Below are 25280 nucleotides of genomic sequence, written 5' to 3' on the forward strand. Positions count from 1 at the left end.
CCCAGTTCAGACATGGCCATATGCAAATCAGTCTTGACCCTGTGCCTCATGGGAACAGTCCAGCCCGAACTGCCAAGCCATGTCTTCCCTGGACCGGAATCAAGCATCCTAGGACCGGTTTCTGGCTATCAGCCGTCATCAGCCAGGATAGCTTAACTCAAGTGGCGTAGTGAGCACGGGACCCACGGCTGGGCATACCCATCCCACTTAGGGCGAAAAGCATTACAACAAACAAATGATGGACGGAATGCTGACAATGCAGACATTCTCCCCCAGTCAAGAGATCTGGGTTAAATCCATCGTTCATTTGCCCACTACGCCACCCCAGTTCAGACATGGCCATATGCAAATCAGTCTTGACCCTGTGCCTCATGGGAACAGTCCAGCCCGAACTGCCAAGCCATGTCTTCCCTGGACCGGAATCAAGCATCCTAGGACCGGTTTCTGGCTATCAGCCATCATCAGCCAGGATAGCTTGACTCCAGTGGCGTAGTGAGCACGGGACCCACGTCTGGGCATACCCATCCCACTTAGGGCGAAAAGCATTACAACAAACAAATGATGGACGGAATGCTGCCAATGCAGACATTCTCCCCCAGTCAAGAGATCTGGGTTAAATCCATCGTTCTTTTGCCCACTACGCCACCCCAGTTCAGACATGGCCATATGCAAATCAGTCTTGACCCTGTGCCTCATGGGAAAAGTCCAGCCCGAACTGCCAAGCCATGTCTTCCCTGGACTGGAATCAAGCATCCTAGGACCGGTTTCTGGCTATCAACCGTCATCAGCCAGACTAAACATGGCATAGCACCTCTGCCACACAATGCAGAATGCTGGGAGAGATGGGAGCAAAGTATGTGCGAAGGTGGCAAGTGATTCTCGATTATAAAAGTATGCAATGCAAAGTGTTGAGGGGATGTGCCGGACAGACTTGAATATGCAGAGCACAGACATGTACATGTCAACATACACTGATGGTCTATTGAGTGAAGTGGACATTGGAAGGAACCACGATAGTACAGTCAGTAGGGAAGATTACGAAAACGTAGTGCGTACATGCCCCCTCCCCCCCCAAATCTTTAGCGTTGTGGCCTGGCTCGGCGTACGCAAGGCTAGCGTAGGGGTATGAATAAAAGGCACGTTTCTCTGAGTGTGGTTCTCTTCCAGAATGGCGAACGTGTCTGTCAGATGCAGCTTACACCGGCACGAGGCTGATGCTGTGAGCGAAGGTGGCTGCGTGAATGATGCTCTCAGCCTGCTGGTACCCAGAAACCGTCATGGCCGCTGCAACGTACATATGCCCCACAGTTCACCTTTCAATACCGCCGTATGTGAAAGAGGGCCTACCACGTGCCGGCGGAAGCTCCTGGGCCGAGGTCTGTGAGCTGGGAAGGCTCCTGAGATCAACGCTGGCTACCGCGACACAGGCAGACAGCACCCAGCCTGAGGCCCAGCACCATGGAGTGCGCTGTGTACTACTAACACAGTAGTCCAACAGGTACCAACAGTGGAACGGTGTCTTGATCCCACAAAGGACGATGTTAGAACTGCATCTGAGAGTGGAGATGAAGGTACTCCCTTCAACCAGGTGCAACCAACTCTAGGTCCCAACAGTGGAACTGTGTCTTGATCCCACAATGGACGATGTTAGAACTGCATCTGAGAGTGGAGATGAAGGTACTCCCTTCAACCAGGTGCAACCAACTCTAGGTTCCAACAGTGGAACAGGGTCTAGATCCCAGAATGGACGATGTCCGATGTTACCTGCTGCTTGGTTTTCACAGAACTCCCTCCATTGAGGTGCATCAGACTCTGTGCTTCTGTGGCTAATTGCTGCACATGATCATTGGGCTTGGTTGACTGCAGTCGCTGGAGTACACCGCAGTACAGCAGGTCCGAACAGTGAAACAGGGTCTTGATCCCACAATGGACGATGTTAGAACTGCATCTGAGAGTGGAGATGAAGGTACTCCCTTCGACCAGGTGCAACCAACTCTAGGTCCCAACAGTGGAACAGTGTCTTGATCAGTGATACGGGGTCTTGATTCTATGATAGAGGATGTCCGAAGTTAAAGTGTGTGGCGATTTCTGTGTACCCCCTCCGATCAGGTGCAAGCAACTCCGTGCTTCCGAATCCAACGGCACGTGGCTGTGAGGCGTTAATGACCACTGCCTCTGGCCTACACTGCAGTCAGCAGGGCTAACAATTCAGATCGAGTGGTGATTGTTTAATTACAGAATCCGGTAGGCAACTAACTACAAGATCTATTGAAATATACACAATATCCTTTTACTATACTTGCTTGAAGAACTTTTTTTAGATAAGTTATAGGTTCAGTACAATGATCAAAGTCTTCTAGGTAGTGGAAAAGAACACTGAATAACAGTCTACACTGTGGACAGCAGAGATCGCAATTCGAATTGTTTTGATTTATTTATTGCAGAGTTTTTTGTAATTTATGTTGTTTTATTTTGTGAAGAGGAAGTATTCATGGATGACTGTGCTGACTACTGCCTTCAATTTACACTGCAGACAGCAGTGTTCACAATTCAGATTGAGTCGCTATTGTAGATGACGCAGTCCTGTAGGCAAAAGACATTGCTCCAGTGCGCTCAGTCCACACCACGCTTATGCATCATCGTAGGCTCCGCACACGGTTTTTGTTGCTTCGCGTATGACAAACTGGGCAGCTCAAGTCAACGCCACATGGCTGTGGGCCCTTGCAGACCGCTCTCTCTGGCCTACACTGCAGACAGCAATGTTTACAATTCAGATCGAGTCGCTATTGCAGATGATGCAGTCCTGTAGGAAACAGACATTGTGCCTAGTATGGCCCGCCCGCAGCACACATCATCGCTGGCTGTGCACATGCTGAATGCTTTTGATGTGGCTATCTGAGTGCACTAGAACTGATAGACCCTTTATGATACAATCTTTTTGTGTATTATTTCAGATCTACTGCCTGTATCTCAGTATACCACAAGTTATGGTTCTTTTACGATAGAATCTTTTGTGTATTATTTCACATCTACTATCCCTACCTTACTGCAGCACAAACTATTGACCCTTTTATTATTGAATCTCTGTGTGTGATCTAATGATTACTGTTGTAGTTGATGCTAGCAGCAACCATTCCCTGAGGGCTGGTTTACATTCACCCCACACTCATCTAGCACAGACGTTACTGGATATGTGACCCTGGTAATAAAGAGGAGTCAAGCGCACGTGCCCGTACCCACTTCCACTATCTATCTGTGTCCGTGTGTTCATTATCTATGCATGATACTGCCCCTGGGCCGCACCACATTACATTGTGCTGTGGACAGCGTATGCAACCATGTTACCTCTGGCAGTGGGGAAAACTTCGGGTATGTAACTTTTAGGTGCATGGCTATCACAGGTGGAAGGCTACTTTACAGAGCATGAATATTGATGAAGATGATGGTTGCATGTTGTGTGTAGTGTCAGATATGTGTACATAACAAAAAGTTTTCAAAAAAGCTCTCTAAGCAGAAGAAGAGTCTCATCAAACACTGTAGAGAGAATGACTAAAATGGGTGGGGTCCTCCAACTGTTACAATGGGAAATGTTATGAACCAATCAAATGCTTTTTTTTTAAGGTCACATGGCTATCGAACACCGAGCGCGCAAGGAGACCGCACCCGATGCGATTTCGAGAAAATATATTTACCATAATATAAGTTTATTACAGTTAGAAATATGTAAATGTTTAAAATATTTTAGATTATCGCTTGCTCTCATACACACTTTAAGCTTATTTAGATATAGTTTTGAGACATAAAAAAAATGAGGGAATGGCGTACCCGGCGTGACACCATACATGTATGATGTAACACAGGACCTGGCAGTCATCGCATACGCAACGCGCAGTGGGCGCGACCCCATACGTACATGACATAACGCGCGGCTTGGTACTGCGTACCCGTCGCATAGCAAAACAGCAGCTGGCGTGACCACATACGTATATGATGTTACACGGGACGCGGTGCCACGAACCTATCGGATATGAAATGCGCATCATTTACGAGTTTAGCAATATGGCGGATAGGATTCGCGTGCTCATGGAGCTTGGTACACTACCGGTACGGGACTCCAGTTTTCTAAAAAGAAGATGTACATACTTTTTTTTGAAGATATAAAACTTTACATAATTTTTAAAATAAAAAAAAGGATAATAGCGTTCCAAAATATTACAAAAAACCCAGAAAAAATATATGATGATGACATCACTGATGACATCTTAAATGACATCACTGATGACATCACGGATGACATCATCCACGTGATAATCTGATGCACATACTGATGCCATAATATAAACTTTGATACACGCACTCTAAAATACAGACTACTATTTTTGAAACCATACACACAACAATGCCAGATACTACATACCACCCACTATTTCCTAGGTCTACACTCACATCCAGTCACTTATACATGCAGTTACTCATCAATACAGTACTATAATATGCACTCATACACCTATACATACAATCACACTCCGCCACTCATCCATAGAGTTACTCACACACCTAGTCAGTCATCCATAGAATCAATCACATACCCATGTACTCATGTATACAGTTATACACACCAACTCCGTTATTTATACACACACCACATTACTTATTTATGCAGATACTAACACATACTTACTGTCTTATACAATCACTGATACAAGCAGACACTCATTTATACACCCACTCTTCCAATAACTTACTCTCACGTATAGTCATTTATATACCCCTACACTCACATATACTACCTTAAAACATATGTAGTTACCCACACATATACCACTGAGACATTCATTCACTCACCAACACACCCATACACACACTAACTCACCCATACAGCCCTTCACAGATGCACTTTTGAATCCATACAACCAGTGAATCACCCACTCAGACATCTATGCATAGAGTCACACACACCCCCCACCCACCCACACAGAGACTCAGGCACCCATACAGATACTCAGACAACAAATCAATAACCCATATAGACACTCAAGTAGCTACTCACCAACCCATGCAGCCGCTTATACACCAACTGAGAGACTAATACAGACTTTGACACCGTTTAGTCACTAACCCATGCATTCAGTAAGACACGTTCAATCACTTACTTATACAGTCACACACCTACTAAATAATCCATTCAGGCACTTGTAAATCCACTCATTCTTCAATACATCTTGGCATAGATATATATGAAAAATATTTAAACTTTACAGAAACACACATTCACTGGATGATGTCATCAGTGATGTCATTTGAGATGTCATCAGTGATGTCACTGATCATGTCATGAGTGATGTAATATGTGACGTCATCACCAGTGCATTGCGGGCGCGCGAGTTATAGTTAGCTCAACTAACTATAACGGGCGAATTTCTCTGGTTTTATATGAGTCATATATCCAACTAACTATAACGTCCCTGAAACCTATGGTTTTTTAGTGAATTTAAAAAAGTTTTTTTAATGCTAATTCCTAACTATAACGTCTGTAAAATGTAGGGTTTTTTCAGTGAATATATATATATATATGGGTTCTTTTTCAGGCAACTGTGGCACTCTTGCAGGTGGTGCATCGCTGCGGCTGAACCAGGCCGTTAAACATTAAAAAAAAATCTCCCCCTTCAACGAGAGACAGCTGCACTCCACAACGATAGTACCAGGTACTATCGTTGCGGAGTGCGGCTGTCGCTCGTTGAAAGGGGAGTATATATATATATATATATATATATATATATGATTCGGTCTGGCCCAAGGTCGAAGGCTTCCGGGTTCTCTCTGGCGGTGCACGCGAGGCGCAGCAGGACCAGCTGCGAAATAAATGATTCAGTTTTTCCCGTAGGGAAGGTTTGTTCCTCGTGCACTCCCGTGTACAAGATTCAAGGAAAATACCACCAGGTATTCGTTCGAATTTCCAAAACGTTTATTACAGCATCCAGCAAAAGAAAACCTTACGCGTTTCGGTCTCTACGGAGACCTTGCTCACAGGTGGGCCTGTGAGCAAGGTCTCCGTAGAGACCGAAACGCGTAAGGTTTTCTTTTGCTGGATGCTGTAATAAACGTTTTGGAAATTCGAACGAATACCTGGTGGTATTTTCCTTGAATCTTGTACACGGGAGTGCACGAGGAACAAACCTTCCCTACGGGAAAAACTGAATCATATATATATATATATATATATATTGTTCAAATCCTCTCACCTGAGAAAGGATAGAGTCGCACTCCTTGTGGTGACAATTTTATTAAAAAACCGGCAGTTCCTTATGCATTTCGGTCACGCAGTGACCTTCATCCGAGGATAACCACGGCATCGGCAGACTCTCTGTGCACTCACAAACAGTTGCTTTTGTTTCTAGTGTTTGCCCCCTGGTGGGCGCCTCGATCGGCTCACATCAAAGCATGATGGTATTTGTAGTGCCCAGATTGTCCGTAAATCATTATCCTCTGGTGGGTGATGGGTGATGCCGTCAACGTTCTTTAATTCCCTTTTGTCACCTGCTCCCTCGCACACCAAATCCGCGTACTGGAGTCCTTCCAGAGTTCAGTCTCTGGCGGCGCCCACTGACCCTAACGGCTTTCACCAAACTACAACAAGGTCCTACTTCGGGCAGTCATGGCGCTCCTTCTTCGGTGGTGCGTTAACTCGCGGCTGGACCAAGCCGAAAAATATTGTTCAAATCCTCTCACCTGAGAAAGGATAGAGTCGCACTCCTTGTGGTGACAATTTTATTAAAAAACCGGCAGTTCCTTATGCATTTCGGTCACGCATATATATATATATTTTACCTACTGGCGGTTGCCAGTAGGTAGTTATAGTTAGGACCTATTTTCCATAGGAAATCCGCAACATTCTATTCCCAATAACTTTGGTGCCGGTTGACGAATCATCGCAAAAATGTCAAAACTTTTGGCCAGCTCCGGTCCGCTTCTATCCTGAAAGTCTTGGGGTGATTTGTCAAGCGGGGGCCGAGAAAAAAGGGGGGTCCCAAACGTGTTATCCCCATGCAATTTTCCATAGGAACCTTTAGTCGCAGCTACACCCAAACTGCTGAATGGAATTACATCACATTTGGCAAAAAGGTAGCCCTTGGTTCAGAGTCATGCCTTTTGGTTAAATGGTGTAGATCCGTTCAGTAGTTTTTAAAATATTAATGGAAAAAGAAATATATATATCTGGGCGGAGCCTAACCACACATCTCATCGTGAGATCTGATTGGCTGTCAGCACTTCATCCAAGAAGTGTTGGCAGCCATCTTGGGACCAATATACATGATAGCACCTCATTAAAAAGCATTGCAGTTAATAGAAGGTTTTAAAACTTTAGTTACATTATAAATCATTTGTTGATGGTACCATACTCATTTTAGGAATTGTGGGGTGTTCTAAGGGGATTTTACCATGTGAAAAAGCCTTCTGCTGGGATACCATGAATCATGTTTGAGAGAAAACTATTTTCTCATGTTTTTCCCACAGAGGTTTGGAAGGTGATCTATAAGCTAAACTGAGAGCATATTTTCTGTAAATTCACATTATCTTTCTCAGTCACGTGAGAATGAAGTCTGACATTCTCAGTAAAACATGTACATCCAGCAAGGGCAGAGACCGTCAGTTGATTCCTTTGTGTTCTACTTCAGCTTCCCAGAGTGTTCTAAAGAACAACTAGAGCGCTAACAGTCCTACTTATGGCAAAAGTATTGCACACCTGAAGCCCTCTTGATTGGAATAAAGTGGTAACTCTTGAAAATTAAATTTAAAAAGGAACAAAATGAGGGGGTTCATTTTGCCATAGAAATTATGATTAGTGCTGCAGAAAGAAAAATTAGGGCACATTTGGACTTCTCAAATCCTCTTCTATTTTATTAAAAAATTCTGACATGCAGACTGAAACATGCACTTTGAATACCAGCAGCAGACTTCCCTGGTGAGCAGTAGCTTTACTACAGTGATCTAATCAGCAACTAGAGTGCTAACATTCTGAATTTATGGCAAATGTGTGACACATCTGAATGTCTTCTTGATGGAATCAAAGTAAAAAACAAAGTATTTCCTACTGAGGAGACTAGTAAATGAGGAAATTAGGAAACTTCATAACAAATAAGTCTCCCAAGATGGCCACCAGAGACAAAAGAGCCCAAATGTAGCACAAATATCACCCAGATGTAGCCCACATGTTGCCCAATGACAGAAGTGTGCAAAACACTTTATTTTTTGTGTTTTTGCAGTTTTATATAGTGCAGACTTGTCAGGTATTGGAGTGCTTTACATGAGCATTGGTTACATCACACAAGAACAAATTCATTTTGGTTGTAGACATGGGGAGATTAAGTGATTTGACCAGAATCACAGAATGTCGAGCTGAAGCTGAAACTCCAACCTGGTTCCCCAGTTGCAAAGTCTGCAGCTCGGGAAGTAACACCACATCCTCTCCCCTAAGTGCAATATTTAATCAAGTGGTCATTTAGATAAAAAACATAAAGATAACAAATAATTTAAAAGTGCTTTGTCGCAATTTGAAAACTCATAAAACATGTCCTCATTTTAGTTTTTTAGAGCACTAACCATAATTTTGATGCAAACAAGACCCTCTCATATATGTAATTGATTTCTAAAGGAAATGCTCTAGGTATTACAGTTTTGATTACATCAAGATGACGTCAGGCGTTCCACACTTTTGTAATAAATATAGAATGTTAGCAATCTATTTGTTCATTAGGATACTGTTGAGAGGCAGAGGCCAGGGGCACGGACTCTGAAAATTGAAGGCAGGTAGGAGGGTGCAGAGGCAACAATTTGACCACACTGGGCAGGCAGGAAGGGCAGTGGCAGCACAACAGACTATGGAGGGCAGTGGGAAGGGGGGCTGGGGCAACAAACCAACAATACAGGACTGGCAAGAGAGGCTGTGTCAATATAATAGACCATTGTGGGCAGAAGGAAGAGGCAGTGGTAGTACAACCATACATGCCAACAGACCCGATTCAGCCAGGAAACGTCCAATGTTTTTAAGCCCAAATGAGCTTTATTTGATCTGTCTCCTGTCTACAATCTCCTCTTTTTCAATGTAAGTCAAAGGGGAAAATCAATACCCCAGTTGTTTTTCAAAATCTCCCTCTTACCAAGTTCAAAATGTTAGCAAGTATGGTACATTGGCTCATGGAAGGCAGGAGGAATTGGGGTAGGGACATGGACTCGGATAACAGAGGACAGGAGGGACATGGAGAGGTGCACCAAACTGACCCTACAGGGCAGGCATCAGGGTTTGCAGCAGCACAATACACCACACAGGGCATGTGGGACGGGAGTGCAGCACAACAATCCATAGAAAGCAATAGGGAGGGGACAGGACCATGCACATGGACAACAGAGAACAGAGGGGAAAGAGGCAACAGTAGCTAGCTGACCATAATGGACAGACAGGAAAGAAAGCTGCAGCATATCAGACCATAAAGGGCAGGAGGGACGGATCAGGGGCATTACAATGGAACAGACAAGCCAGGAGGGAGACAATAGGGGTCTGCACATGGAAACAGAGGGCTGGGGGCAAGGGGGCAGGGCAGGAGCAGCAAGATGACCATGGAGGTCAGGCAAGATGGCCACTAGAAGGAAGACACACCATGGAGAGCAACAGTGAGACTATGATGGCATACACACAGACCATGGAGGGAAGGTGGAAGGGGGTCAGGGGCAGCAAGCTGACCACACAGGGAAGGTGGGAGGGGACATGGCAGCACAGAAGACCATGCATGGCAAGCAGGAGTGTTAGTGGCAGCACAATGGCTATGATGGGCAAGAAGGAGGGTGCAGGGGCATGCACAAAGGACCATGGAGGATAGAAGGGAGGGTCAGGACCTGGGCACTGACAAGAGAGTTCAGGGGAAGGGGCCTCACAACAGATCACGCGGGGCAGGCAGGAGGAGCAGTTGCAGCACAACAGACCAGGGAGGGCAGAAGGGTGTGGCAGTAAAATGGACCATGGAGGACAGGAGGAAGGGGATAGGGGCATGGAATGTGGACAGGCAGGGTGGAGGTGGCAGGGACAGGTTACAGTCATCTGACAATGCTAGGCAGGTGGGAGGGGAGTGGCAGCTCAACAGAACACTCAGTAGATAGGAGTAGGAGGTCCATGGAACATGGTGGGCAAAAAGGATGGAGCGGGGGCATGCATAAAGACATCGGAGGGCAGGGGGAAGGAGAATAGGGGCAGCAAGCTAAGCACAGAGGCTAAGCAGGAGGTCAATGATGGGGCATAGAATTGGGCAATGGAGGGCAGGAGGAGTGGACTGGTACATCATGCTAAATGGAGGGCAGAGGCAGCACATCTGACCATGCATGGCAGGAGGGAGGAGGCTAGTCCATGGATTCAGACAACAGAGGATAGGGAGGAGGTGGATGGAGCAGCAAGCTAACTGTTCAGAGAAGACGGGAAGGCCAGTGGCAGAACAACGGCCACACACTGCTGTAATAAGGGAGCAGGGACATGGACTTGGACAAAGGATGGCTAGGAGGAGGGAAGGCAGGAGCAGCAAGCTTGGGTGGGGGCAGCACAATGCCAGGCCCGGTTTCCAACCCACACCATCCATTGTGATATGCATCTTACTTAACGTTAAAAAAAAACTAGAAATTTGCTGAAAAAAACTAAGATTACAGGGACGGTATAGTTAGACTCAGATTTCACTCATACACAACCAGTGAAATTCAGCAGTTATAGTTACCTGAGGTAACTATAACTTACGCCCCCGCAATGTACTGTTAATGACCTCAGACATTACATCATTCATGACATGGTCAGTTATATCACTCATGACATCACTCATGACATCTCAAATGAGCTGTGAATGGAATGGAACTATAATCGCTAGAACTTTATTTAGGGATAGTGTGTGTATAGTAACACCCCTCTTTTTCTTTTTCTTTCATGTAAGAACCATTATAATACGCAACGTGCCCAGATTAATATGGCCGATAGCCTTTCACTTTAAAGTAATGTATAGTCCATTGTTTATGTTGATGTTTGCAATTCTAAGTATGTTTATTATGAATAAGTCACGTTGACGAACATACAGGTATGGCGGTCACGGGGCAAGATATGCTGAAATGTCATTGTGTGCATATTAACACTTGTTTTCTTTTCTTTATTGTATCAATTCCTGAATTTTCACATCGTGACCAGGCCAATATGGCCGCCAGCTTTTTGGATTAAAGTAATGCACTGCTGATGACGTCACATATTACATCACTCATGACATGGTCAGTGACATCACTCATCTCAAATGACATCACTGATGACATCATCTACATGATCATCTGATGCACCTCCTCACACCCTAAAATACAGACTACCATTCTCGAAACCATAGACACACCAACACTAGTACAGCTACAATATTCTGTGCACTATGCATGCAGACCTCTAATCAGCTACATAGCTTTGACACAGTCTTTTAAATACTCAGTACCTATGCAGTCTAGGAATCCATATTAGTCATAACCTTAAGGAATGGCCTAGCCACTAACACAAGTGCAGGTACAATATTTTGTACACTATGCATGCAGACCTCTAACCAGCTACATACAATTAATACGCTCTTCTAAATACCCAGTTAGTACCTATGCAGTCTTGGAATCCATCTGTCTGTCCCATGCACTTCTCCATTCACCCATCCAGCACTATCTACGTATCCTATCACTCCACCAATAACTAAGCACTTATGAATTCAGCACGCTCTTGCTTTGCAACACTGAAATTACTCCAGTTATTAGTCATATACTTAAGGAATGGCGTAGTCAAAAACACAAGTGCAGGTACAATATTTTGTACACTATGCATGCACACCTCTAACCAGCTACAAACTATTGATACGCTCTTTTAATACCCAGTTAGTACCTATGCAGTGTAGGAATCCTCCTGTCTCTCCCATGCATTTCTCCAATCACCCATCCAGCACTAGCTAGTTATCCTATTACTCCACCAATACCTAAGCACTTATAAATTCACTATGCACTCTGTTTGTAATACTGTAATTATTCTAGTTACTAGTCATGAACTTATGGAATGGCCTAGCTACTAACACAAGTACATCTATAATATTTTGTGCACTATCCAAGCAGACCTCTAACTAGCTACATACTATTGATAAACTCTTCTAAATACCGTGTTAGTACCCATGCAGTGTAGGAATCTTCCAATCTGTCCCATGCACTTCTTTAATCACGTATCTACCACTATCTACTTATCCTATCACTCCACCAATATGTAAGCACTTATAAATTAAGTGTTCACTCTGTTTGCAGCACTATCATCATTCCAGTTACTAGTGGTATTCTTGTAAAATGACCTAGGCACCAACACAAGTACACATAAAATATTCTGTGCATAATCCCTACAAATCTCTAAGCAGATACATACTTTTGGTCCACTTCATTAAATACTGAAGTAGTACCCATGCAGCGTAAGATACCTCCTGTCAGTCTCATGCATTTCTTCAATCACCCATCCAGCACTATGTTCTTATTGTATCAGTCTGCCAATACCTAAGCACTTATGGGGCAGATTTACAAGCACCCTGCGCCACCAGTACATCACTTTTTGTAACGTAGTGATGGCGCCAGGCACTCCTTCATATTTACAAGGAGAGGAGAAGTCACCCTGCGTGGTTTTTCCTCTCCTTGTAAATACGACCCCTTCATACACAGAACTTTGCGTTGAAGGGGCGTCCCATAGGTGTTGCTGTGGGTGTTCCCATGCAACACCCATAGAACAAGACATCTCCAGATTTATGAGAAATCGTAAATCTGGAGATGTGTGTGAATGCTGCGCCATCCTAGAGTTGGTGTAGCAAGGCGCAACGAGGAGAATTGTTTTCATTTCTCCTAATTTTTTCCTCTTTCAATGCATGCTGCATTCCACAGCATACATTGAAAGAGGAAAATGCCTTTACTGATTGTTTTTGTGCACAAAAACAATCTCCACACGACACAGACATCCGTGCACCATGGTGCAAGGGTGCCTGTGGCACCGCATGGCTGCAGTTTGTGCAGCAGTGCAGAGGGAAGCACAGAGTTGCAACATATTCATGTACATATGTCAGACCCCTGTGCTTCGGAAGTGCCACAGTGCAGTGCAGCTAAAGAGCTTGCAGTGTCACGCTGCAGTACTTCCTCATAAATCTTCACCTATAAATTCACCATACACTACTAATACATTCTTTCAGTCAATCATGCTGTATACATATATTCAACCATACTTTTACACATTACCTTGCAATTATAGTTCTTTCTTTAACCACATAAGGTAGTTCTGATAAGAACTTTTCTCTTCCTTCTTTTTTCTTTTGTATTTTTTTTTTTTTAAATGAACAATTTTGTATTTCTTTGGGTGTTTTTTCAAAAAATGAACAAAAAAAGAATGAATAAAACAGGAAACATTTAGAATTACTTATCATTCCAAAAACAAAAAAAATTAAAAAATTAACAATAATGGTTGCATTGCGCAGCACAAACTGCATCCACCGACTGCTCACCGAAGCATATACGTTTTTTACACTTCACACAGTGTTGCTCGAGAAAGGCGCATTCTGGCCTAATGTCCATTGCAGGTGTTCCTGAGGACGCTCCAGATGTACTTGTCACAGCAGGTGAGGGGTTCAAAGCAGCTCGCCTCATTTCCTCCCGAGCAAGATTGAGAGGATGTGTGGTCCGGAGATGCTTGTACATAGAAGCAGTGCCACAAGAGTATTTTTTTTCACTGCCTCTTAATAGGACTCGGTCACAAATTTTGCACGTCACCTTTCTCGCATTTACTTTCTTCTCTCCAGGTGGAAAAGTGAAGAATTCCACACAACAGATTCCGGCCTCTGTGGACGTGGTGCCTCCTGCAAGAATTCTTCTTCAGAAGATACTTCCTCCTGCTGCTGCTGCTGTCCAGATGCCATTTTGTTTGATATCTTTTGAAAAACACAAAAAAAACAAGCAAAAAGGGTTCTTGTAGGAAAGAGATGTCTCTCTAAAGATGCTCCAACAAGAATGATTAAAATGGGTGGGGTCCTTCAATAGTTACAGTGGGAAATGTTATGAACCAATGAAATCTTTTTTTGTTAGGTCACATGGGATCACGAAGCACGAAGTACGCACCCGACGTGACTTTGCAAAAATATATTTAAAAATAATATAAGTTTATTATAAGTACAAATATATTATTTTTATGAATATCTTAGATAGTCGCTTGCCCTAATATGTATATTAAACACACATACATATCATTTTAGAACATTAAAAAAATTCACGGGAGTCGTGCACCCAGCGCGCCCCAGCACGTATATGATGTCACACGGGCCTGCCACTGCGCAAGCGTCGTGTACCGTAATGCGCATGTGTCGCGAATGTGCAGGAGTCGCGGACTGGTCGCATACCAATCGCGCACATCACGTAATATTACATGTATATGATGTAACTGAAAAACATGCAGCCGTCGCACACCGTACGCGGATCCTTCACGACGTTTCTAAAATGGCGGCTAGAATCCGCGCACCCACCGTGATGTGTACACTTTGGGTGTGCGACTACGAAAAAAAATTGGAATTTTTTTTCCAAAAAGAGAATAATATATATATATTAAATAAAAGAATAAAACAAAAAATTAAACAATATTTCAGTTTAAATTTTAATGTTTTTTTTCAATTTTCAGAAAAATATATGTTATTTAATTATTAAAATATATATAAATAAATAGTTTAAAAAACTGTAGAAAATCAGTACAAAAAAATAGGTATAACTACTATTACACTTAAAAATTAGCATTTAAAAAACCTTTGAAATTCACTGAAAAAAACATAGGTTTCAGGGGTTTTATAGTTAGCAGGACATTTCACTCGTACAAAACCATAGAAATTCCTTCGTTATAGTTAGTTCTGCTAACTATAACTCGCGCGCCCGCAATGCACTGCTGATGATGTCACATTTTATATCACTCATGACATGGTCAGTGACATCACTGATGACATCACTGATGACATCTCAAATGACATCACTGATGAATTATACACACAACACCTCATTTATTCAAACACATAGTAACTCATAGTTAATATGTTAAAAAATCACCATTACAATTATACAGTCATTCATATAGTTACTCTCACAATCACTGCCTCTTATATATACTTATTTATATACACCAACTCTCACATACAATGCCTTTTAGTTTTTTTACTTTGTTGAAGATGTACAACTAAAACATATATTTGCTCACCAATACACAAATAAATACACTGTCACCCAAACAACTGTTTCCACATGCACTCTTAATCCTATACACCTAGTCAATCAACCATTCACACATCAATGCATAAAGTTACACACACCCCATCCAACCACACACAAACTCAGTGTCCCATAGTAATACTCACCCAACTAATCAATAACTAATATACACACTCACGTAGTTAGTGGGCAACTGATGCAGCATGTTATACAACAAAAGAGACAGTGATGCACACATTCACATAGTTTAGTTAATAATCCATGTATTAAGTGAGACACTTTTAATTACTTACTTAAACAGACATTCAGACAGCTACTAAATCCTCTATCCAGACAGTTATATATCCACTCAATCTTCAATACAGATTGGTATATATATAATACATATTTAAATTTCAAACTAAACCACAATCACTGGATGATGTCATCAGTGATGCCATCAGTGATGTCATTTGAGATGTCATCAGTGATGTCACTGACCATGTCTTGAATGATGTAATATGTGACATCATCAGCAGTGCATGCGGGCGCGCGAGTTATAGTTAGCAGAACTAACTATAACGGAGCAATTTCTATGGTTTTGTACGAGTGAAATGTCCAGCTAACTATAACACCCCTGAAACCTATGTTTTTTTCTGTGAATTTCTAAGGATTTTTAAATGCTTATTTCTAACTATAACGTCTCTGAAACCTATGTTTTTTTCAGTGAATTTCAAAGCTTTTTTAAATGCTAATTTCTAACTATAACGTCTCTGAAACCTATGTTTTTTTCAGTGAATGTATGTATATATCACTACTCCGAAACAATGACCAGCACTCGCGTGGGGTATAATCCTCATAGTGATTTATTTGTACTTTTTAACAAACGCGGTTCAGGGGTTCGCCTTCTTCAGTGTTGGCAACTGCCGCATTATGGCCTCATTTATTCACATTACTTCATCTGTTTCAATTACAAGTTAGGCAGTAATGTTTCCGCCATCTTTAAATAGCAAATCATTACATTTTACATACGACTTTAATTTACTTGCGATTCATCAAAAAACGGCAATGACATTATTCAACACTTATAATGCACAAATATCATTACTACATGATTTTAAAGCATCACCAAAATTGGATGCTGGACACTGCCATATAATAGCGGTGTATTGTTTAATGTATTGCCTATAACATTCGATGGCGGCATGCTGGCCATTTTTTTGGAGTATTGAGATAGATGCGAGTCTGCCCTCGTGTGGCCAAGCACCCGTTAGGGAGTGCGGGAGTGAGTGGCGGAACCATGGAGCAGGAATATATATATACATATATATATATATATATATATATATATATATATATATGCTCACACGTACAGTCCGGCGCAATCCTTCCCAAGTGGATCAAAGGAATCACACAGGAGCCGTGGCCTCTATTTCAGTGCAGATTTATTGCAGACACAAACGTCCTACGTGTTTCGGAGTGGAACACTCCTTCGTCACGGGCAAACTTTGTGCATTTCATCTTTGTTAATAAAGTAACATGTCACGTGATACAATCAACATAAACAAAATACTTTTTCATATTATAAATCATATGAGTATTTCCAGTTTTTAAAGTTATTTAAGGTTCTTTGTGTAAAGGGAAGGTAAATGACTAGCATATCATGAACAATGTTTTTACATGTTAAGAAATTCATAGTTTACGAATAGCGCGTTCGAATAGCGCGTTTGAGTAGCACACATTAACTTGTAACAGTTAAAAATCATCTTTCAAATGATTACTCCGTTTGTTAACTCCAAGATGGGATGAAAAGTGCTTGATTCTGGTCGACATAAAGACGGTAAAAAATAAAATACCGCATAAATAAATTAATGTCGGCCGTCCTGGGATTTGAACCCCTCATGTTCAAAAGTAAAGCAGTAGTGTATTAGCCCACAGTGCTACGGGAGTATTCTCTCATACCGCCCCGAAAGAGTGCTACTTGTGCTGGGCTGGCTTGGTGGATGGTTTGAATAAAATACTACAAACAGCCTAATTAATCAGACTGAAATCCTGCTACATTTATTATAAACGCCCCAGTGGGCATACATTTATATAGAACCATTGAATCATGGTTTTCATGTTGTTGCTGATAACCAGTAGATTCAATAAGTGAATACTACTGATAATTCCTAAACTTCAAAAGCAAAAAACGTTATCAAACATGACCGTCACTGTTTGATGTGAACCATTCAATTTCTGAAGGAAAGCCCATGCATATACAAATATCGGCACTCGGGCTACGCGCTGTCTACATCAATATCGTAGAATCTGTCAAATACGTTTAAAGAACATGAGGGTCATGAGAGGACTCGTTCACGCTAATTAGCACAGTTCAATGGCGCCCCAGTGGGCCAAATCATAATAAAAGAATTTTGCTGGAGTGCTGCCCATGTGGGCAAACTGTTCAAAGGGTAGCCAATTCATCTACTTCCCCAAGCATCTGTTACCTTAAAAAAAGACAGAATGTCTATTAAAATCTTCATATTGTAACAAAAGTTATTAAAGAGGTCACACAAAATTTCTAAAAAACAGCAAGCAGAGACAACAGCAGGTATGCATGGACATATTGAACCAAACATGCATTTTAGTATAAATGTACTGATAACTCTTCATCCATATTTAACCCATGGGGCACCATGGTGTTGAATCTAATAATGAATTTGGATTCCAATTTTCTGAGTTCTAGCAATCTGTTGCCACCTCTTGTATTAGGAAAAACACAATCAATGGCAGCAAATTTGATAAGATTGGCATTGCTGTTGTGATTCTCTTGAAAATGCCGGGCTACTGGATATGTTTTGTCATTTTTATTGATAGCCCTCAAATGCTCTAACACTCTTTTCTTTCCTGGATGGATGGTGCTCCCTATATAGTATTTAGAACATGGACACTTGAGAATATACACCACAAATTCCGTATTGCAATTTAAATGTTTTTGTATAACCCATGGGGCCTCATTATTGTTGAATTTCACTGATTTAATACTGCTACTATATTTACAGGCCTTGCATTGGTTGCATGTAAAAAACCCTTTGACTGCATTCTCTTTTCTAGGATTGGGGATCATGTTGTTGCATAATTGGTCTCTTAATGATTTAGGTTTACGAAAGGTGAGAGATGGATAATCTCCTATACAATCCTTCAAGTCCTTATCAGTTTTGAGCACTTCCCAAAACTTTTTTAGGCTCCTCCTGACCTCCCATGCATGGGTGCTGTAGGTGGTGATAAACCTTACAGTTTCCTTGGGCTTGATGGTTGGATCAGTTTCCGTAGGAAACAGAAGTTCCTGACGATTAAGAGCTTCTACTTTATTAATCGCCTTTTTCACTGTTTTAGCACTGTAGCCACGTGCTAAGAAACGCTCTTGCATGATAGATTTTTCATTTTCAAATTTACTGATAGTGCTGCAATTTCTGCGTGCCCGCAATAGCTCCCCAAAAGGTATGCTTTGTATGAGGTTGTGTGGATGGCAACTGTCAGCATGGAGTAGACTGTTGCCAGCCGTAGATTTTCTGAATAAGGAACTTTCTATGGTGTTATTTTTTGTCTCAAGTTTAAGATCCAAGAATTCCATGGTATCTTTGCTAATTTGGTGTGTGAATTGGAGATTCATTTCGTTGGTATTAAGGGTCTCTACAAATTCAATGGCTTGTGCCTCAGTGCCACTCCACACACAAAAGATATCATCTATGTAGCGTAACCAGAGGACGGCATGGTTCTTGAAAAGTTCGATGTTGTGGACCACCTGCTCCTCCCACCAGCCCAGGTAAAGACCTGCAAAGCTGGGGGCGAAGCAGGTTCCCATGGCCGTCCCCTGGATCTGCCTGTAGATGTTCTTATCGAAAAGGAAAAAATTATTGTTCAAACACATCTCAATCATTTTGGGCAACATCTCTGTATGATGTAGAAAACTTGCTGGTCTGCTATGGAGAAAGTGTTTGCATGTTTCTAGGCCTAAAGTTTGCGGAATACTAGTATAAAGACTGCAAACATCTAGTCCTAACATGAGGTACTCTGAGGACCATTCCATGCCAGATATATGCTTAAGGAAGTCACTAGTGTCACGGACATAGGATGGGAGGGATTGGACCAGGGGTTGGAGAAAGTGATCTACATATTTAGAAGTGTTCTCCAAGGCACTCCCACATGAAGAGACAATGGGCCTCCCTGGTGGCCGTTGGGCGTTTTTGTGCAATTTTGGAAGCAGATATAGTACAGGTAATTTAGGGTATTTGCATGCCAGATAGGAAAATTCATCTAAGCTTATCATGCATTCATCCTTCCACTCAGTGATCTGTTTCGCCACCATAGACATTGCTTGATTGTAAATTAATCTAGTTGTTTGACAGTACCTACTGGTGTCGGATAATTGTGAAAGTCCCTCTTGTTTATACATGTCCACAGGCCAGATAACCACATTTCCCCCTTTATCACTCTGCTTTATGACAAAATCATGATTGGATTCCAGTACATTCAAAGCTTTGAGTTGATAAGGGTTTAAGTTTGTTCTTTGATATATTTTGTGGTTTTTCAGTTTTTTTAGTTCATTGACCATCCCTTTCTCAAAGCAGTTTATTGCTTCACAGTTAATCTGAGGCAAAAACACAGATTTAGGTTTAAAAGGAGTTTCAGCCGTCAGATCTACAGGAAAGGCCGTGTCCACTATTCCTGCCAGTTCTTGAGCCGCTTGGAAAGTCTCAATGTCCTTTATTTGAACATCCAATTGTACACTAGATTGTTCAATAGCCTGTTTTTTGGGCTTGTTAGAAAACCATTTCTTCAGTTTCAACTTTCTTATATAATGGAATAAGTCTATCCTACTTTCTGTATAATTGAATCTAGATGTAGGGCAAAATGATAAGCCTAACATTAAAACATCTAATTCAACATTACTTAGTTTATAGTTAGAAAGATTTACCACGGTTCGCGTCTTCATGTTTTCTTGGCAAACCTGCCCCTTGTTCTTGTTCCCACTGGGCTGTCTGATTGTATGGAATAATTTTGCTTTCTGCCTCCTCTTCCTCCTCTCCCACGACCTCTTGCCGGGCTGTCGCTGGTGGTCATTGTATTTGACTTGTCTATTGTCAGCAACTCGTACTCCTTTAAAAATCTGGCTTTTAATACTTCTGCTTCGTTTTCCTGCACATTGTTAGTTGTTTCAGAATCACATCGCAGGATTTGTTCCATTATTTCAGATAATCCACTGCTTGATGTCGTTGGTTCATCTCCTCCTTCTGCTCCTTGTATTGTTTTTGCAATTTGTTTGGCTTGGCTGGTCTGTTCATTTCTTAATTTCTCAAATTTCTTGCCAAAGGTCAGTATCTGGCCATTTTTATAGTCAATTTCGTCTCTCTCAAATTTGGATAATTTTTTCATTTTAATTTCTTCCTCTAGTTTTCCCAATCTTTTGTTCATTTTCTCCATTTCAGTCTCGAATTCTTCTTCGCTTAGTAACTCTTTCAGCATCACAATTATTTCTTCGCTCTCTAGAGTTAATTTTGTGCTCTCCTTTTCTGCAAATTTAATTAGTAGCTTCAACATGTTCATGGAGCATATGTGATTGTTTTCCATCCACTCCGATATCAATTCCGGATCAGGTTGCTGGAGTGTTGGGGTTATAAATATACGCAACCCCCGAGGTATGCGATTGCAGTCCACGTAGTGTTGCAAAGCCGTCGCTTCCCACCACTTGGACTGCTCTTTTTTGAGCACTTTCCACAACGTGTCCCATAGTTTTCTTTTGTCTTTTATCACATTGGGGGCGGGAATGATTTTCTGTCCACCCTCCTCAATGCGTGCCGTTTTGTCAAAAAGTTGCATCGCTGCCGCTTTACGCTTGCTGTTTCTGGTGTCCGCCATTATTTTTACGGTGTAACATACACACGTAATTCCCGATATGCTTCTCGGGCTGCACCTCTGCTGGCGCTGTGAGTAGTGTCGTTCACTCACGCGTCTATGCCGATTAACACGATATCCCTTCCGCCTAGATAGCAGCTCCCGTGGAGTGTCACTTCGACACACCCGTCAGGTCCGATATAAGAGAACACAGCTCCCTGCTTCCCTTCCTCGTAGCTCGACTGGTGTTCCGGGTAGGCACTCCTCCTGCCGCTGTGTTTCAGGCGGTGTCCTTCGTGTGGGCAAGGGTTTTTTACAACATGAACACAAAGTTTGTAGCTGTTCCCAAGCCTCTGGTTCGGCGGGCTCACGGCTGGGGTAGCCACCCCCAAAATTCTCACACGTACAGTCCGGCGCAATCCTTCCCAAGTAGATCAAAGGAATCACACAGGAGCCGTGGCCTCTATTTCAGTGCAGATTTATTGCAGACACAAACGTCCTACGCGTTTCGGAGTGGAACACTCCTTCGTCACGGGCAAACTTTGTGCATTTCATCTTTGTTAATAAAGTAACATGTCACGTGATACAATCAACATAAACAAAATACTTTTTCATATTATAAATCATATGAGTATTTCCAGTTTTTAAAGTTATTTAAGGTTCTTTGTGTAAAGGGAAGGTAAATGACTAGCATATCATGAACAATGTTTTTACATGTTAAGAAATTCATAGTTTACGAATAGCGCGTTCGAATAGCGCGTTTGAGTAGCACACATTAACTTGTAACAGTTAAAAATCATCTTTCAAATGATTACTCCGTTTGTTAACTCCAAGATGGGATGAAAAGTGCTTGATTCTGGTCGACATAAAGACGGTAAAAAATAAAATACCGCATAAATAAATTAATGTCGGCCGTCCTGGGATTTGAACCCCTCATGTTCAAAAGTAAAGCAGTAGTGTATTAGCCCACAGTGCTACGGGAGTATTCTCTCATACCGCCCCGAAAGAGTGCTACTTGTGCTGGGCTGGCTTGGTGAATGGTTTGAATAAAATACTACAAACAGCCTAATTAATCAGACTGAAATCCTGCTACATTTATTATAAACGCCCCAGTGGGCATACATTTATATAGAACCATTGAATCATGGTTTTCATGTTGTTGCTGATAACCAGTAGATTCAATAAGTGAATACTACTGATAATTCCTAAACTTCAAAAGCAAAAAACTTTATCAAACATGACCGTCACTGTTTGATGTGAACCATTCAATTTCTGAAGGAAAGCCCATGCATATACAAATATCGGCACTCGGGCTACGCGCTGTCTACATCAATATCGTAGAATCTGTCAAATACGTTAAAAGAACATGAGGGTCATGAGAGGACTCGTTCACGCTAATTAGCACAGTTCAATGGCGCCCCAGTGGGCCAAATCATAATAAAAGAATTTTGCTGGAGTGCTGCCCATGTGGGCAAACTGTTCAAAGGGTAGCCAATTCATCTACTTCCCCAAGCATCTGTTACCTTAAAAAAAGACAGAATGTCTATTAAAATCTTCATATTGTAACAAAAGTTATTAAAGAGGTCACACAAAATTTCTAAAAAACAGCAAGCAGAGACAACAGCAGGTATGCATGGACATATTGAACCAAACATGCATTTTAGTATAAATGTACTGATAACTCTTCATCCATATTCAACCCATGGGGCACCATGGTGTTGAATCTAATAATGAATTTGGATTCCAATTTTCTGAGTTCTAGCAATCTGTTGCCACCTCTTGTATTAGGAAAAACACAATCAATGGCAGCAAATTTGATAAGATTGGCATTGCTGTTGTGATTCTCTTGAAAATGCCGGGCTACTGGATATGTTTTGTCATTTTTATTGATAGCCCTCAAATGCTCTAACACTCTTTTCTTTCCTGGATGGATGGTGCTCCCTATATAGTATTTAGAACATGGACACTTGAGAATATACACCACAAATTCCGTATTGCAATTTAAATGTTTTTGTATAACCCATGGGGCCTCATTATTGTTGAATTTCACTGATTTAATACTGCTACTATATTTACAGGCCTTGCATTGGTTGCATGTAAAAAACCCTTTGACTGCATTCTCTTTTCTAGGATTGGGGATCATGTTGTTGCATAATTGGTCTCTTAATGATTTAGGTTTACGAAAGGTGAGAGATGGATAATCTCCTATACAATCCTTCAAGTCCTTATCAGTTTTGAGCACTTCCCAAAACTTTTTTAGGCTCCTCCTGACCTCCCATGCATGGGTGCTGTAGGTGGTGATAAACCTTACAGTTTCCTTGGGCTTGATGGTTGGATCAGTTTCTGTAGGAAACAGACGTTCCTGACGATTAAGAGCTTCTACTTTATTAATCGCCTTTTTCACTGTTTTAGCACTGTAGCCACGTGCTAAGAAACGCTCTTGCATGATAGATTTTTCATTTTCAAATTTACTGATAGTGCTGCAATTTCTGCGTGCCCGCAATAGCTCCCCAAAAGGTATGCTTTGTATGAGGTTGTGTGGATGGCAACTGTCAGCATGGAGTAGACTGTTGCCAGCCGTAGATTTTCTGAATAAGGAACTTTCTATGGTGTTATTTTTTGTCTCAAGTTTAAGATCCAAGAATTCCATGGTATCTTTGCTAATTTGGTGTGTGAATTGGAGATTCATTTCGTTGGTATTAAGGGTCTCTACAAATTCAATGGCTTGTGCCTCAGTGCCACTCCACACACAAAAGATATCATCTATGTAGCGTAACCAGAGGACGGCATGGTTCTTGAAAAGTTCGATGTTGTGGACCACCTGCTCCTCCCACCAGCCCAGGTAAAGACCTGCAAAGCTGGGGGCGAAGCAGGTTCCCATGGCCGTCCCCTGGATCTGCCTGTAGATGTTCTTATCGAAAAGGAAAAAATTATTGTTCAAACACATCTCAATCATTTTGAGCAACATCTCTGTATGATGTAGAAAACTTGCTGGTCTGCTATGGAGAAAGTGTTTGCATGTTTCTAGGCCTAAAGTTTGCGGAATACTAGTATAAAGACTGCAAACATCTAGTCCTAACATGAGGTACTCTGAGGACCATTCCATGCCAGATATATGCTTAAGGAAGTCACTAGTGTCACGGACATAGGATGGGAGGGATTGGACCAGGGGTTGGAGAAAGTGATCTACATATTTAGAAGTGTTCTCCAAGGCACTCCCACATGAAGAGACAATGGGCCTCCCTGGTGGCCGTTGGGCGTTTTTGTGCAATTTTGGAAGCAGATATAGTACAGGTAATTTAGGGTATTTGCATGCCAGATAGGAAAATTCATCTAAGCTTATCATGCATTCATCCTTCCACTCAGTGCATGGGCTTTCCTTCAGAAATTGAATGGTTCACATCAAACAGTGACGGTCATGTTTGATAAAGTTTTTTGCTTTTGAAGTTTAGGAATTATCAGTAGTATTCACTTATTGAATCTACTGGTTATCAGCAACAACATGAAAACCATGATTCAATGGTTCTATATAAATGTATGCCCACTGGGGCGTTTATAATAAATGTAGCAGGATTTCAGTCTGATTAATTAGGCTGTTTGTAGTATTTTATTCAAACCATTCACCAAGCCAGCCCAGCACAAGTAGCACTCTTTCGGGGCGGTATGAGAGAATACTCCCGTAGCACTGTGGGCTAATACACTACTGCTTTACTTTTGAACATGAGGGGTTCAAATCCCAGGACGGCCGACATTAATTTATTTATGCGGTATTTTATTTTTTACCGTCTTTATGTCGACCAGAATCAAGCACTTATCATCACATCTTGAAGTTAACAAACGGAGTAATCATTTGAAAGATGATTTTTAACTGTTACAAGTTAATGTGTGCTACTCAAACGCGCTATTCGAACGCGCTATTCGTAAACTATGAATTTCTTAACATGTAAAAACATTGTTCATGATATGCTAGTCATTTACCTTCCCTTTACACAAAGAACCTTAAATAACTTTAAAAACTGGAAATACTCATATGATTTATAATATGAAAAAGTATTTTGTTTATGTTGATTGTATCACGTGACATGTTACTTTATTAACAAAGATGAAATGCACAAAGTTTGCCC

The 25280-nt window shown here is 41.7% G+C and overlaps 1 protein-coding gene across 4 annotated transcripts in view; it reads right to left on the bottom strand.

Moving 5' to 3' along the window:
- The window catches only part of MYO3B (myosin IIIB), a 2253613-nt gene that overhangs the window by 1592975 nt on the left and 635358 nt on the right, over positions 1-25280 (bottom strand). Inside the window, exon 1 of one of the 4 annotated variants that reach the window (XM_085645330.1) lies at positions 13563-13591. The exons of the other annotated variants lie outside the window; for them this stretch is intronic. Within the exon in view, the coding sequence (XP_085501456.1) occupies positions 13563-13570 (8 nt within the window). The 5' untranslated portion in view covers positions 13571-13591. Of the gene's footprint in view, positions 1-13562; positions 13592-25280 lie in introns of those variants that run through there. 4 annotated transcript variants of the gene reach the window in all.

The sequence above is a fragment of the Triturus cristatus genome, chromosome 3_1 (assembly GCF_964204655.1).
Source record: "Triturus cristatus chromosome 3_1, aTriCri1.1, whole genome shotgun sequence".
Taxonomy (NCBI): Eukaryota; Metazoa; Chordata; class Amphibia; order Caudata; family Salamandridae; genus Triturus; species Triturus cristatus.